Source organism: Thamnophis elegans, chromosome 14 (genome assembly GCF_009769535.1).
Source record: "Thamnophis elegans isolate rThaEle1 chromosome 14, rThaEle1.pri, whole genome shotgun sequence".
Taxonomy (NCBI): domain Eukaryota; kingdom Metazoa; phylum Chordata; class Lepidosauria; order Squamata; family Colubridae; genus Thamnophis; species Thamnophis elegans.
The window spans coordinates 36,566,561-36,581,475 of NC_045554.1; the positions used below are offsets into that span (position 1 = coordinate 36,566,561).

Sequence of the window (14,915 nt, forward strand, 5' to 3'; positions counted from 1 at the left end):
CTGGGCCACAACGGCTCTCGATTAGTCTCAATGGCAAGACTCCAGATATACCCAGAGGTGGGTTCCTACCAGTTCACACCTATTCGGTAGAACCGGTTCGTCAAATCTACTGAACCGGTTAGAAGAGATTCCACCAGTGGACTCGGAAAGCAGGCCACACCTACAGAAGAGGTTCCAAAAATTTTTGAAACCCACCACTGGCAAGGATCTTGTAACTTGACCGCTTTAAGACTTGCATGCTTCAATGCTAGAGTTTCTGAATAGCTACTTGGACCGACCTAAGTACTAATTCATAATTTCATATCCGGTCACATGGGCGGCAAGCCACTCCCACAAAGGAGGCCACTCCCACAGAGTAGGTTCCAACAATTTTTGAAACCCACCACTGGGAGGGGGGGCGGAACTGAAACCAAAAGATGATGTTCCCCAGCATAAAGAATTGGAGGGACTAGCTGTTGGATGCAGCAGGAGACCACTTCCTGCAAAGAAATGGCACAAACTTCCTTGCTAACCGGACTTCGCTAAAGAGGGCCTTCTTCATACTGTTTCTCCTATTTTTATTTGATCTAAATTTTTTTAAAAAAATCCATGAATTAAAATTCACTTCAGATAGACATTTTAACCTTTGCTGCTTTCTCAATTTGTCAAGCTGCTTAGAGAACACTATTTTCTTTTTATAAAGGTTAAGGTTCTCCCGCACACATGTGCTAGTCGTTCCTGACTCTAGGGGGCGGTGCTCATCTCCGTTTCAAAGCTGAAGAGCCAGTGCTGTCCAAAGACCTTTATGTGGTCATGTGGCCGGCATGACTAAACGCCGAAGGTGCACAGAACGCTGTTACCTTCCCACCAAAGATGGTCCCTATTTTTATACTTGCATTTTTTATGTGCTTTCGAACAGCTGGGGTGGCAGAAGCTGGGACAAGTAGCAGGAGCTCACTCCGTTATGCGGTGCTAGGGATTCGAACCGCTGAACTGCCGACCTTTCTGATCGACAAGCTCAGCGTCTTAGCCACTGAGTCTTTTTACAACTCTGTAATGCCTTTAATATCTGATTCTGAGATATAAATACAGCAAGTAGAAAAAACAACAATAACCACTAACTATGTCAAGCAAACAGACCCTCCTCCTCCTCCTCCTTCCAGCCCACGTACATTCGTGTGTGTGTAGAAACATGACACTCCATAAGAACACAGTGTGCCACTACTGCGATCACCAAATCCAGGGTTGGGAATGGGACAAACTCCCGTTAGCCCTTTCTGAGAGGATACGCTCCTGCTCCTGCTGGGAGTCGATCACCCGCTCGATGTGACCCATGAGAGAGCTCTGGACAGCATCCAGGTGATCTGCCAGCCTTTGCATCAGATCCATCTGATTTTGTCTCAGTTCAGCAATCTCCCTTTGCTGGGTCCTGAGCAGAGACATCAGCTCCTCCTGGTATTCAGGAGCACTCTGGAAGGAGAAGGCACAAGAGAAACATCAGCCTGCTGTGATTTTGATGAGCCGCGGTGGCGCAGTAGTTAGAATGCCATATTGCAGGCTAATTATGCTGACTGCCAGCAGTTCGATTCCTGATCAGCTCAGGGTTGACTCAGCCTTCCCTCCTTCCGAGGTGGGCAAAATGAGGACCCAGATTGTTGAGGGCAATACGCTGACTCTGTAAACCGCTTAGAGAGGGCTGTAAAGCACTGTGAAGCGGTATATAAGTCTAAGCGCTATTGCTATTTTCAGTGGATCTTGCTGCTTTATTCAGAGGAAATCCCATTGTCCCTTGGGTAGGGAATGAATTGGTGGACAAGTCATTTGGGAGAAAGGCAGAAAAATATTCATAAATGTTGCAAACGAAGAAACGTTTGGGATGAAGCATTTATTTCAATTAAGGTCTGGGGCCTTGAGTTCAGAAGAACTACATGGAATGTCCATGTTCTAATTTGCCTCCTTGATACAGATTTCAAAATTAATTTATTGTACCACTTTTAAATACATCAGCGTGGCTAGGCTTAACTTAGGCTGGATTGAGAGACAATTATTCCAACAGCCTTACTTTCTCTTGATAGAAGCAATCAGATCAGCAGATCAACTTTTAACCAATAATAATAGCACTTAAGACTTATATACCGCTTCACAGTGCTTTACAGCCCGCTCTAAAGTGGTTTACAGAGGCAGCCTATTGCCCCCAACAATCTGGCTCCACATTTTACCCACTTGGGAAAGATGGAAGGCTGAGTCAACCTTAAGCTGATGAGATATGAACTGCTAAACTGCTGCCAGCCGGCAGTAGTAGCCTGTAGTACTGTACTCTAACCACTGTGCCTCCGCAGCTCTTTACTATAACTATAAAGTTTTAAATTCTTAAGACAAACATGATCATTGATGCAAATGATCAATATCTAGGGACAGAGCCTTAACAACTGACATTATTGCATGATTTAATTTCATCCCACAATTCTAAACCTCTGCAATTTTGGAGGAGGGGATAGGAACAGAAAGGCACTCCTTATTGGGGGAAGAGAAACGGCAAAATAAATTTTAAAAAGTTTGCACCAACCTGCTGATCGAAGGACCTTGGGGATGGTGGCGCATCCCTAAAACCGAAGAGAAGATGTTAAAGGATGCACTGTCGTGATCACAACGTCAATTTAGATGGCTCTTCCCTCAATGGAAAACAACCCTCTTGTGATAATTTCTTACTCCCAATAACCGAATCAAGGACCTGTTTTCTCAACACCAGATTGACAGCAACAATAAAAGGAAGCACCTAAGTAAAAAGGCCAAGGATAAATTCCTAACTTAACAAGGATAGCTGTGGCTTCCAATGTGCTGCCTTCCCAGAGGTATGGCAGTAGGACTCTTAGTATAAAGCGGCACAATTGATGTTTTAAATTAGGTTGAACTATAAGGGTGGAATTGATATCACATTGGAGATTGATTGATAGATAGATGGTTAGACAAATAGATAAGAAGCTGGCTAGTATCTGAAAGGTTTCCTAGTATACAATATACGTCATTCCTGTTTTAATGTTCTAAGCTCATGGGAGAACTAGGGATTCCGACAGAAAACTTTGTGGTTGGCAATGCCACCTTTTGGCTATTGTGCACTCTGTAAGCAAGGCAGTGTATGGCGACACCTCTGGTGAAGGAGGGTATAGATCTTACAATTGTGAAACTCATCCCCAAGAGCCTGCGTTGTGTTCCACAGTGAAGGGACACAGGGCAGAAAACATCCTGCAGGAAACACAGCTCCACCACACAGAATCCTTTCAGCCGTTTCCAAGAAGGCTCCACACCCATTTGCACCACTCAGGTGACCCTGAGGACATAGAGAAACCTCCAAGTGGCCTCAATGACTCTCTAAAAGGATGCAAAAGACCAGCTGTCTTCTAGAATCCTTTCATTCCCCACCATTCAGGCAGAGCTGAAGAAGCTTCTTGGATGAGAAGCAAAATGTCTTCAAAGGAAAAAAAGACAAGTCCAGTTGCCTCATGAAAAAAGCACCTTGGGGACAACCATGTCCTGGATGACAGAGAATCTCTGCAGGCTTTTAGCTATACAATTTGGGATGAACAGCAAACTTTGAATGGTGTGGGAGGAGGAAATGATTTCCAGAGGAAAAAATTGCAGACTGCAAGAACCATTTGCACCACTCAGGTAACTCTCAGAACACAGATAAACCTCCAGGTGCTTCAAGGACCCTCCAAAAGGATGCAAATGACCAGCTGTCTGCAAGGAGTCTAAATCCTTCCATTCCCCACCATCCAGTCAGAGCTGAGGAAGCTTCTTGGATAGGAATTGAAATGTCTTCAAAGAAAAAACGCAGAAAGTCCAGTTGCCTCTTGAAAAAGCACCTTTGTGACAACCATGACCTGGAGGACTGAGAATCTCCATAGACATGTGAGGCTAAAAGCTCATGGAAATGGTCTGTCTGTCTACCCATGCCCATCATGTCTGTCTGTCTGTCTATCAACCACCATCAATCTATGTCTATCTCTCCGCCTTTCCCTCTGATTGGCTGCTATATGGAATGCCGCTGTTTCCAACCACATAAACACACCCACCTGTCATCTTTCTTCCCCTTCCTCTTCAGCTTCGGAGAGGCCCGAGGAGAAACTTTGGCCTTCCAGTCCTTCACTGGCAGCCGCTGGGCCGTCACTTTGGTTGTGAACCCGCCAGAAGTGGTAGCCAAGCTCACAACTTCATCATCGTGATCACTGCAGAGGAAAGAGAATGGGAAGGCCATTTGTCAGACGTCCCAGCCAAGGGTAGCATGATAGAGGTCTCGGATCAACTTTAGCTCAGCCATGGAACAAAGTGGCATGCGTCAAAGGGTGAATTTAGGCTATTATTTTGCCATCCGATGGATCAGTTTTCCTTAATAGGACACCCCATTCTTCACCAAGAAGACACAGGTGTCAAGCCTCCAGCCATATTCCTTTTAGGATCTTTGGCCTGCCACACTCTCTCTTATTTTACTATGCTGTTTCATTAGTGGGGAATTGGGAGGGGGAATAGTAAGGAGTAGAATTGTAGAATGTGTTGTTGTCAAAATAAAAAATTCCTTTCTAGAAGCCCAAGGTCATCCTTTGTCTCCGCACCTCTGCACCTGACCGGAACTGGATGGGTGGAACTGCCAACGTGGCAGTGGAAGATTGGACCATGTGATAGACTTGGGGGTGTGGGGGGAAAGATCATGAACTTTCAACAGGGTGGGAAACCCGGAGGTTTTCAGATTCAGGTTTTCCACAGATGTGCCAACATGGCTCTCTTAATAAATTGGAACTTTGAGGAATCTTTTGCCTTGAACTCTGATTTAATTTTGGATGATATTTGGAACGCTGACAACAGGATCAAAGAAGCCTTAAATGCATTTCATGTTTGGTTTCCTATCATTATAATATGGGACAAGTTAATTGATTTTCGGAGGAATGAATCCAGATCTTCTCCATCCAAATCCCAGGGCCACTTTGTATTAGCCAGCAATCCTAGTTACTACTGACAAGTCGTCTCCGACATGCAACTACCAAGAAGAATGCTAATGCTGAACTGCTCAAATGGTCCATATTTCTCTAAGGGTTATCAGATTGCATTCATTGGCGGTCTCACGATGGGAGCGTGTTGGAGATTTGATCTGGTCTGATCTCGGGGTCAGATTTCCAGATGTCAAATCCGGCCAATGGTTGGACAGGGACATCCAAGAGAAACGGATCCGTTTTCCAAATTGGATTTCGATTCCAAATGGAATGAATTATTCCGATCAAGCGTTGCCTAATGTGATAACTGATCCTCTCCAGATCAGAAGTAATTTGCTTATGCAAGAACCTTTTAAACATTAGTCCCATGAGAACCAAAGCCCAGTCTCTTCTTAAGAAGCCGGGGAAGAAAACAGTCTGCATTTCGACAACCGTATTGCCTAATTCTGGGATTTTAGACTAGGTGACCCCTTTCCTCAAATTCACTTGTTGTGCTAGAAGCATCAAGGAAGAGAGAATGGCACGTAGCCCATACCTCTGCTCGGCACTGGCGTCTTGGCTGTCGTGCTGTAGCAAGCGATAGGTATGTCTGTGACAAGAGCTCTTATGCTTCTCTTCCACTTCATTCCTGGGGCTGCACGGGAAAATAAAACAAGGGATGCAGATTGCACCAAATCCTAATATCTTATCCATTCATGCACCAAAGGTTTAGGCCAGGGATCGGCAACCTTAAACACTGAAAGAGCCACAAGGGTCCTAACCGGAAGACTCCCATTCAATTCTGGATTCGGCTGGAAGTCCAGTTTCCCCACCATAGAGTCTCCTCCTAATGCGCCGTCCTTTTTCCTCTACCTGGCCTAACCGAAACCCCTATCAATTGTGGAGCTGACTGGAAAACCCTTGCCACAGAGTCTCCTCCTGGCGTGCCCTGCTTCCCCCACTCCGTCCCCCCTCAACCGGAAGCTCCTCTCAAAATTGTGGTGCCAAATGGCAACAGGGAGCCGCAGCAGAGGGATGAAAGAGCCACATGCGGCTCCAGAGCTATGGAGGTCCAGACTATTAAACTTACAATATCTACAGCATTCAAAGAAAACATATACAAGATGGTTTATAGATGGCACTTCCCCCCAACGAGGTTAGCCTAAAATGTTTCCTGGGTTATCCCAAGGTCATTCTTTTGTCTCTGCACCTCTGCACCTGACCGGAACCAGCTGGGTGGAGATGCCAGCGTGGAAGAAGAAGATTAGACCATGTGATGGATTCGTGGGTGTGGGGACAAGATCATGAACTTTCAACTGGGTGGGAATCCTAGGTAACTTCCAGAATTGGGATTCCACAGCCATTGCCAACATGTCTGTCTTATTAAATTGGAACTTTAAGGATAGTTCTGCCTTGGACTCTGATTTAATTCTGCATGATATTTGGAACGCTGACACTTTGACAGCTATAGCCTAAGCTAGCCTTAATGTCTCAAGACAGTGTTATAGACAAGCCAGTCCATTTCTGATTAGGTCAGCAAAGCCGATTGGACAGACTTCAACTATTAAGTCACTAGGGTTCTTCATTGCGGTTATTTCTCTTCCTTTATGCATAATATTTAGGGATGCGGTGACTCAGTGGCTGAGACGCTGAGCTTGTCGATCAGAAGGTCGGCAGTTCAGCGGTTTGAATCCCTAGCTCCACATAACAGAGTGCACTCCCGTTACTTGTCCCATCTTCTGCCAACCTAGCAGTTTAAAAACATGTAAAAAATGAAAGTAGAAAAATAGGGACCACCTTTGGTGGGAAGGTAACAGCGTTCCGTACGCCTTCGACATTTAGTCATGCCGGCCACATGACCACGGAAACATCTTCGGACAGTGCTGGCTCTTCGGCTTTGAAACAGAGATGAGCACCGCCCCTTAGAGTCAGGAACAACTAGCATATGTGTGCGAGGGGGAACCTTTACCTTTATGCATAACATACAATGGCACAGTTATAACAGGCTGCAAAGACTGCCTGTGCTGGCTGCTGGGAAGGAATCAAAGTAATAATCCTTTTGCATTGCTAAATGCCTATGGAGATTGTCCGGCATCCAAGTCATGGTTGTCCCAAAGGTGCTTTTTCAGGAGGCAACTGGACTTTGTTTTTTTTCCCCTTTTCTTTTGAAGACTTTTCGCTTCTTATCCAAGAAGCCTCTTCAGCCCTGACAGGAGAGTGGATAATATAAATCGTTCCATTCCCCCCTATCCTTTCAGAGCCGAAGAAGCTTCTTGGATGAGAAGTGGGACGTCTTCAAAAGAAAAACAACAAGAAAGTCCAGTTAGCACTTTTGGGACAGGCTTTAGCAGCGTATTTTGGACAATGACGTTGTTTAAAGATCTGGGAGGAGGACGTAAAAGAGTGCTTGACTGGAGGTCACAATACAGACCTACGTTTGTTTAAAGTTAGTTTAGCAAGAAGAAGCTAAGGTCAATGTAGAATGTCATTAATTTCTTTATTTCTTTTTTCTCAATAGATTTTAGACTGTGTTTGTTAAAACTCCATACCGTGTACAGGTTCTGGGAAGTCAGGGGGGGGGGAAGGAGGAGGGGGCAGGGGGGGTGGAGGGAGGGAGGGGCATACAAAAAATTGTACTTCAATATTTTAATGATTGAGGAATGATGAAATATTTGTGTTTTAAAAGAAATAAAAATTTTATATGGAATAGACCTACGTTATGACCAAAAGATATTTATTTACCTGGTGCTGAAGTTATGATGGCCGTCCCCGCTAGGGTCATGTGACTATATTTTGGGCACTTGGCACTGGCCGTTTGCAGCATCCTGTTGCTATGAATGATAATGTTTTTGCCCAAAACTGGCATTTACTTCCAGGTTCGCTTAACCACAGATTCACTTAATGAACATCATCATTTGCTTAACAACAGCTGCAAAAAGAGTTTATTCCATGCAACCTATACACAAGAATCTGACCTAGCAATGGTGAGCCAAATTGGTGCTACCAATAGCACTTAAGACCTTGTTGTGGCCCGGCAAGAGCCGTTAGAGCTGCCGTCAGACTCCGACAGCGAGGGGGCTTATGAGTTGGCCTTGGAGGAAGTGGAGGACCCTGGATAGGGTGTTGACGCCAAGCAGGGCGAGGAGAGACTGGTTGGCCACCAGGTGGCGGCAGAGCATTGGATCAAAGGGAATGTTCCTGAAAGTATTTGGTAATTGTATCAGGAGGCAAGCAGGCTTAGGTCTACTCAGCGTAAAGTACAAAGGAGATGATAACGAGCAGCTGTTGCTCGTTAGGATCTCCTCCTGCTGATAAAAGGGACTGATGGTGCCACGCCCGGGTTGCAGACGTCAACGTTCTCTTTCACGTTCATGAATTAACCTAAACCAACTTGGAGAAGTGGGAAGCCTGTTTGCATTGCCAAGGTTTGTGAGACTTACTGCCAGCGGGTTTATCTGTGTTTATTTTGGGCTCGCAGCCAGCAAGAGCCGGGACTGATAAAAAACATTCCTCCGAACTTTCTGTTTGGCTTTTGCTTCTGAACGGACAAGGTGGGGGTAAGAGCCGAGGTGGCGCAGTGGTTAGGGTGGAGTACTGCAGGCCACTTCAGCTGGCTGTTATCTGCAGTTCAGCATTTCTAATCTCACCGGCTCAAGGTTGACTCAGCCTTCCATCCTTCCGAGGTGGGTGAAATGAGGACCCAGACTGTGGGGGCAATATGCTGACTCTGTAAACCGCTTAGAGAGGGCTGAAAGCCCTATGAAGCGGTATATAAGAGCCGAGGTGGCGCAGTGGTTAGGGTGTAGTACTGCAGGTCACTTCAGCTGACTGTTATCTGCAGTTCAGCGGTTCTAATCTCACCGGCTCAAGGTTGTCCATCCTTCCGAGGTGGGTGAAATGAGGGCCCAGATTGTTGGGGGCGATATGCTGACTCTGTAAACCGCTTAGAGAGGGCTGAAAGCCCTATGAAGTGGTATATAAGTCTAACTGCTATTGCTATATAAGTCCAACTGCTATTGCTAACAGACCTATATACCGCTTCATAGAGCTTTATAGCCCTCTCTAAGCGGGAATTCGGGTGGGTGGGCTTGGGTCTCTTGCAGGAAGACAATGACTCCAAACTGATGACGCGTTTGACTCCTCGCTCAGGCTCAGCCTGGTCAACACCTTTCATCATAATTTAACCCACAAAGTCCTGCTCTCAGGACGCAGCATAACAACAAAGGAGGATGGGAAGGAGAAGGAAACCTGGAAACCTGGTAACCAGGCACCTGTTCTTAAAAGTTCAATCATCCTTTTGATTTTTCTAAGCTAGAGTCCTGTGTTCTTTCACTGAACACAGTGAATATTGTGGACTAAATATTCCTGCGCTCTTTGTTTTAATTTTACGGGGAATACAAGAACCAACTAAGGCAGTGATGGCTAACCTTTTCAGCACCGAGTGCACAAACCAGAATGCACATGCACGCATGTGCACATGCCGGAGCACCAGAAACCCGAAGACCAGCTGGCTGGCATGCGCATGCCTGATTTTTGGCCGTTTTTAGGCTGATTTTGGGGGCGTTTTCCAGTGCTCCAGCACCCGCAAAGACCAGCTGGCCGGCGCACATGTGCGCACCCACCAAAAACCAAAAGAACAGCTGGCGATGGCCCGCGTGCCCACAGTGAGGTCTCTGCGTGCCACCTCTGGCCCGCGTGCCATAGGTTCGCCATCATGGAACTAAGGGATGGTCCATCCTGGGCCCCAGGGAAGAGCGATGGACTCTGGCCTTACCTGTCTGCCATGCTGTTCCTTGTCTCCCTGGTGATGTCGGGGGCGGCCGGCCACGGCTGACTCACCCCGCTATCCAACGCCACGTTTTCCTGAGGTAAGGCCATCTCCAGCAGCGAGGGGGCGGTCAGCATGTCCACCTCGTTGGGGGTCATGTCCAAGGAGTGATGGCTGGGCTCTGAGCTGTGTCGGTTGCGCGGGGAAAGCAAGTGGAGTGCGGAGGCCGCCGAAGCCATGCTGTCCGTGTGATGGTTGGCGTCCAGAATTTCTACCGGAAGGCCAGAGGGGGCTGCACCAAAGCTGCGCTGCAGGGTCTCCGAGGCAATTTCAGGGATGTCCTGGGACATGGCGGTTGAGGCTGAGGAGATGACGTCTGGGGAGCGCTCACGAGTTGGAGAGGACTGGGGTACTACCAGAGGCTCCACTTCCTCCTGCTCCAGGGCCAAAGGAGGAGGGTTCCCTGGGGAAACCTTGAGTGGAAAAACAAAGAAGTTGATTCTCTTGTAGCATTCCTTACACGATCCTGGGAAATTAATCCCGACATCTCCTGCCTACCTTCCCCTTTCCATTAACAGGCCTGGACGATAACAAGGATGGTTTAGTTCACAAACTGTAGATTGAACAATAAGATGCATAGCTCATACAGAAAAAAATGGTTTTAAAAATCTCGATAGAGTAATTGCATAACTACCCGTGCTTGGCGATGAAACTATGTGATCGCGGCTTTGGGGGGAGGAGCCTGCCGCCGTCGGGAGCTCAACGGAGCTCCTCTCAGGGTTCTGGTCTGTATATCTTATAAGATCTATAGATATCTCCCCTTTCTGGCAGAAAGGGGCAGGGAGAAGGTCAGTCGTTAGGATCTCTTTGTAATTCATAGCTCTTTTTGCTGTGAATGGAGAAGAGGTTCAACATTAGCTGAGCTTTTACTCCAGCCAGTTCTCCGCAGCTGCCTTTTTTGCAGCCCTAGGCAGATTGCCCCCCCCCCCCCCAGGACAAAGCTAAGCTATTTAAAAATCAATCCGGGCGGGGACCATTCCTGAGGAATTTCTTCTATTACTATCTAAAATACCAGCTTCAACTTTGCAAAAGGCTCCCTTTTCTAGCTGCGTCACAAGATGGCGATCTTATAGCTTTTGTGTTTGATGTGACGTACTTAGTCAGTCCTATTCTCCTGAAGGCTTCTCCGTATTAACTGTTAAAAGATTAACTGAGGGGAGCAGAGACTCTGATTCTTGGCTTGCTTGATTGCTTGTCTTTTATTTTTATTCTGGAATGGCTCCCAAATCTAAGCAGAAGCGCTTCCTTAATAACATATCTCAAAAAACTGCTATGAAGCCGCTACCCTTGCCTCCTACACCCCCCACTGGAGATTTGTTAACACAAGAATTTCTTCTCAAAATGCTTAATAATTTCAGACAGGAAATTAATCAACTGATATCGGATTTATATGATCAATTTGATGCTAAAATTGCTCAAGCAAAGGAGGACATGATCGGAGTAATGACAGTCATGACAGATTATATTGCTGAAACGGAGGATAAATTGGAACTTTTGGAAGAAACTAACTTTAATTTGACATCTAAAATTCAAACGTTACAACAGGAAATTGAAAATGCTCAAAAACAACTTGTCATGATAAATTATAATAAGACTGCCTTCGCAATAAGAGTTAGAGGACTGCGTGAAAACGAACAGGAGAATTTGAAACAGATCTTCTTTGAGGCTCTTAGCCGCTCGGTGGGAAGTCCGGGACTTAACTTTGATTGGCAGATTCAAAAAATTTACCGCCAGAATTTGTGGGTAGCAAAACAGCGACAGCTTCCGAGGGACATAATTATATACTTTACCACAAGGGAATCCAGAAATGTGATAATACAGAGGCTTTACAACAAGAGGTTGAGAATTGATGGACAGGACTTGATTGTTTTTAAAGAGATACCATCTCAAATATTAAGAGCAAGGAGAGACTACATTTTCTTAACTGAAGAACTCAGAAATTCTCAGATTCCATACAAATGGGAAGTCCCAGCTGGCATTACAGTTACATTTGGCAATCAAAAACACCGCATTAATTCTGTCTGTGAAGCCCGAGAATTTTATTACAAGACCCTGAAGGCGGGACTTCCTGATTCATCCGGACCTGGAGAGAGACAAGGAGAAGGAGAAGACAAGCAGCGAGACACGTGGCTACAAGGCGGAGGGTGTTGCTTTCCTCTTCCGGAAGGGCAGAAGAGTAAAGAATAAAGACTTAGCGATGTTCCTAAAACTTTATGATTTCTGCCTGGGATAAAATGGAAAAGTTGTATATCGATGATGAGACATGGAGACTGAAAGAAGCGTTGCTGATTGTGGACACATACTGTATATAAGATTTGTTTGAACTCTAACTCAAACTGCGCATGAATTATTTTCCTAGGCGAGGAGAGCGGAGATCGCGATCTTTTTGAGTTGTGGTTTGGGACGAACGGAGTTGGGAGGCGCGTGGGAGAGGGAAGGGTAGCGAAAGCTTAACTAGACTACTTGGGGCTAGAATGCAAGCTGATGTTTGTATGAGTTGCTATTTCAATATAAGGTTAAGAAAGATTAGTCAGAGAGTCTCCAGGAAGGTGGAGTAAATATGTGAGGAGCAATGGACGCGGATAAAATATATATGTGGACATGGGTAAAGGCAGGGTGGAAGGTAAAAAATTTACACGTGGATGTGGGTAAGGATAGAATGGGAGGTGTTGGAAATGAAAAATGAAAGAAGTACTTGAGTTTTATGGTTTTATAGAAAGGTTTGGATATTTGGATAAAAAAGAGATAAATTAAAGGTTTGAATAGATAGATAAAGCAATGAGACCTTTAGCTGGGGAACCCCAATTGATTAACTTACCTGGTTCCAACATAGTTTGAAACCCTGCAAGTAATAAAATAACCGAAATTTGGAATGAGCCATATTGTTTAAGATTTACAGATGATGGGAAGCTGTGTTAATGTAGTGGGTTTATTGATCTTTCTTGTTTTTCCTTTTTTTGTGTGTGTTTTTTTCTTTTCTATTTTTTACTATTTCCCTTTTTTTTGTTTTTCTTTTATTTTTTTTAACTTTAAAGTTAGCTGGCTTTATTATACTCAAGTGCTTGTTAAAGAACTATGCCGGGTATGGGACCTGGGAAGCCGTAAGGGGGTTAGGGAGGGGGGATTATAGGGGGGGAGGGGGGAGGGTGGAATTACAGTTTCAATTCTTAGAACAATAAGAATTCACTTGTATACTGCGGCTCGTTTTCCTTTTTTTTCTTTTTCTCTTTTATTTTCTAAAAAATAAACTGAATAGATTAATTGTAGGGATACACCAAAGTGAGGAGAAGAGGGAAAGAAGAGGGAGAAGTAAAGAGGGAACGAGAGGGGAATGTAAGGAGGGTGAGATGGAGGGAGGGGGAGATGTCTGAGGGGGAAGGGAAGTAGAAGAGGGGAATGCTGGAGGGGAGAAATGAAAGTTGGAGGGGGAGAAGAAAGGGTGTATGGGGGATTGAAGTGTCATGTTGGGGTTTGTTTTTTTTTTATGGTGGATTTTTTCCTTTTTTTTGTTTTTTGTTACGCACAGTATATAAGTGATTGTATAAAATGAAAATGAAAATGAAATAAATAAAATGTACAAAGTGAAAAAAAAAAGAAAGAAATAAGAATAAAAAAAGTGTGATTCTGGGGGATAGATTTGTGTGTATCCTGAAGCTGGCTGATAATGAAGCAAGCACCTTTAAAAAAAAAAAAAACTATTATGTTTCCCTCCTTACCTACAATTAAATAAAATCAGGCACAGTTTGCATGTAAAAAAAAAAAAAAAAAGAAACTATGTGATCGCATTATGCAGGAGAAATTTGGTTCATAATCCGTTGGCTCAGTGGCCGTCGGTGATTGAAACACATAAGGGAATATCGCTCCCGCCGCCTTGAGTCCAGAAGCAGTTTCATAGGTGGAAGGCGTAGACATTTTGTTGAGGTACCGACGTTTAGTACTGTAAGGAGCCCCAAACTGCTCCTGAGTGAAGGAGTGGAACGTCTGCCAGTTTGAACTGAGATAACGGAATATAAGGCAACTGGCAGTTGGAACAGAGTTCTTTTCAGGTGAGGAGGAAGAGTAGAACTCCTTAGCATCAGAGCATGTTAATTACTGTATAAGAAATACTATTGATTGTAAGGTCATTTAGAAAAATCCTTTCTTAGCGAACACCTAGAAGCTGAGAGGAACATACATGCCAAATTTCAAGTTTGTAGGCTTTACGGTTCTGGAGATTTTGTGATGAGTGAGTGATATTTGGCTTTTATATATATATGATCATTCCACATGTTCATCACCGTGTTCAGGGTAGTCCTTGGGAATCCCGGATATTATTCCTGCAACCATTCAGCAAGGAGGGCTTGGAAAAAACTTGCTCCAAGTTCACTTGCCAAGTGTCACAGCTGAGCAAAAACCGGAACTCAAGTTATCAAGATCGCCATGCAACCCAGAATTTCTCAGTCGGGAAAGAGGCTATATTTGCCACAAAATCCATCAAAGTCCATGCTCTCTGATGTTTCGGGTTAGTGTGTATTTTAATTTAGAAGCCAGCAGATTAGGAAGAGCAGAAGTCTTCTGGTCAATGGCATCGATTCTTTGCATGTTGATTCTTATTCCTAGGAAAGATTCCTCAAAGGAATCTAAAATAACCTCCAGCTTCCCTATTTTTCGGAGTATAAGACGCAGCTTTTTCTGTCAAACAAAGAGACTGAAAACCTGGGCGTGTCTTATACACTGAATACAGCATTTTTTGCCTCCCGAAACCCCGCCCCTATACCAAAATGGCTGTGCCTAGCCTTTAGGACGCTTCCAGAGTGCTCCTGGGGGCTGGGGAGGGCAAAAATGAGGAAAAAATGGGCCATTTTTTGCTCAATTCCCCCCCACCCCCCAGGAGCGCTCTACAAGCTTCCTAAAGGCTATTCATGCCTTTTTTTTAAAAAAAAGGCCCATTTTTGCGAAAAACGGGTCGTTTTGGGGAGGTCTGCAGAGTACAAAAACTTTAAAAAAAAATTTGCCTCTTCAAAACATTGGTGCATCTTATACTCCAAAAATACGGTAATTGCACACAAAGCAGGGTGGATAAAAATCGATGATTTTAAAAAATAAATAAATTTAAAAATCAGATTTAAAAAAAAAATTAAATCGGATTTATTTTTATTTTTATC

At 44.6% G+C, this 14,915-nt stretch overlaps 1 protein-coding gene across 1 annotated transcript in view; it reads right to left on the bottom strand.

The window, feature by feature from the left end:
* EDC4 (enhancer of mRNA decapping 4) overlaps window positions 1-14,915 on the bottom strand; it is a 55,666-nt gene that overhangs the window by 11,261 nt on the left and 29,490 nt on the right. Inside the window, exons 18-22 of the mRNA XM_032230553.1 lie at window positions 9,718-10,184; window positions 5,500-5,598; window positions 4,053-4,205; window positions 2,546-2,582; window positions 1,269-1,449 (exon numbers count right to left, since the gene is read on the bottom strand). Of these exons, the coding sequence (XP_032086444.1) occupies window positions 1,269-1,449; window positions 2,546-2,582; window positions 4,053-4,205; window positions 5,500-5,598; window positions 9,718-10,184 (937 nt within the window). The remainder of the gene's footprint in view (window positions 1-1,268; window positions 1,450-2,545; window positions 2,583-4,052; window positions 4,206-5,499; window positions 5,599-9,717; window positions 10,185-14,915) is intronic.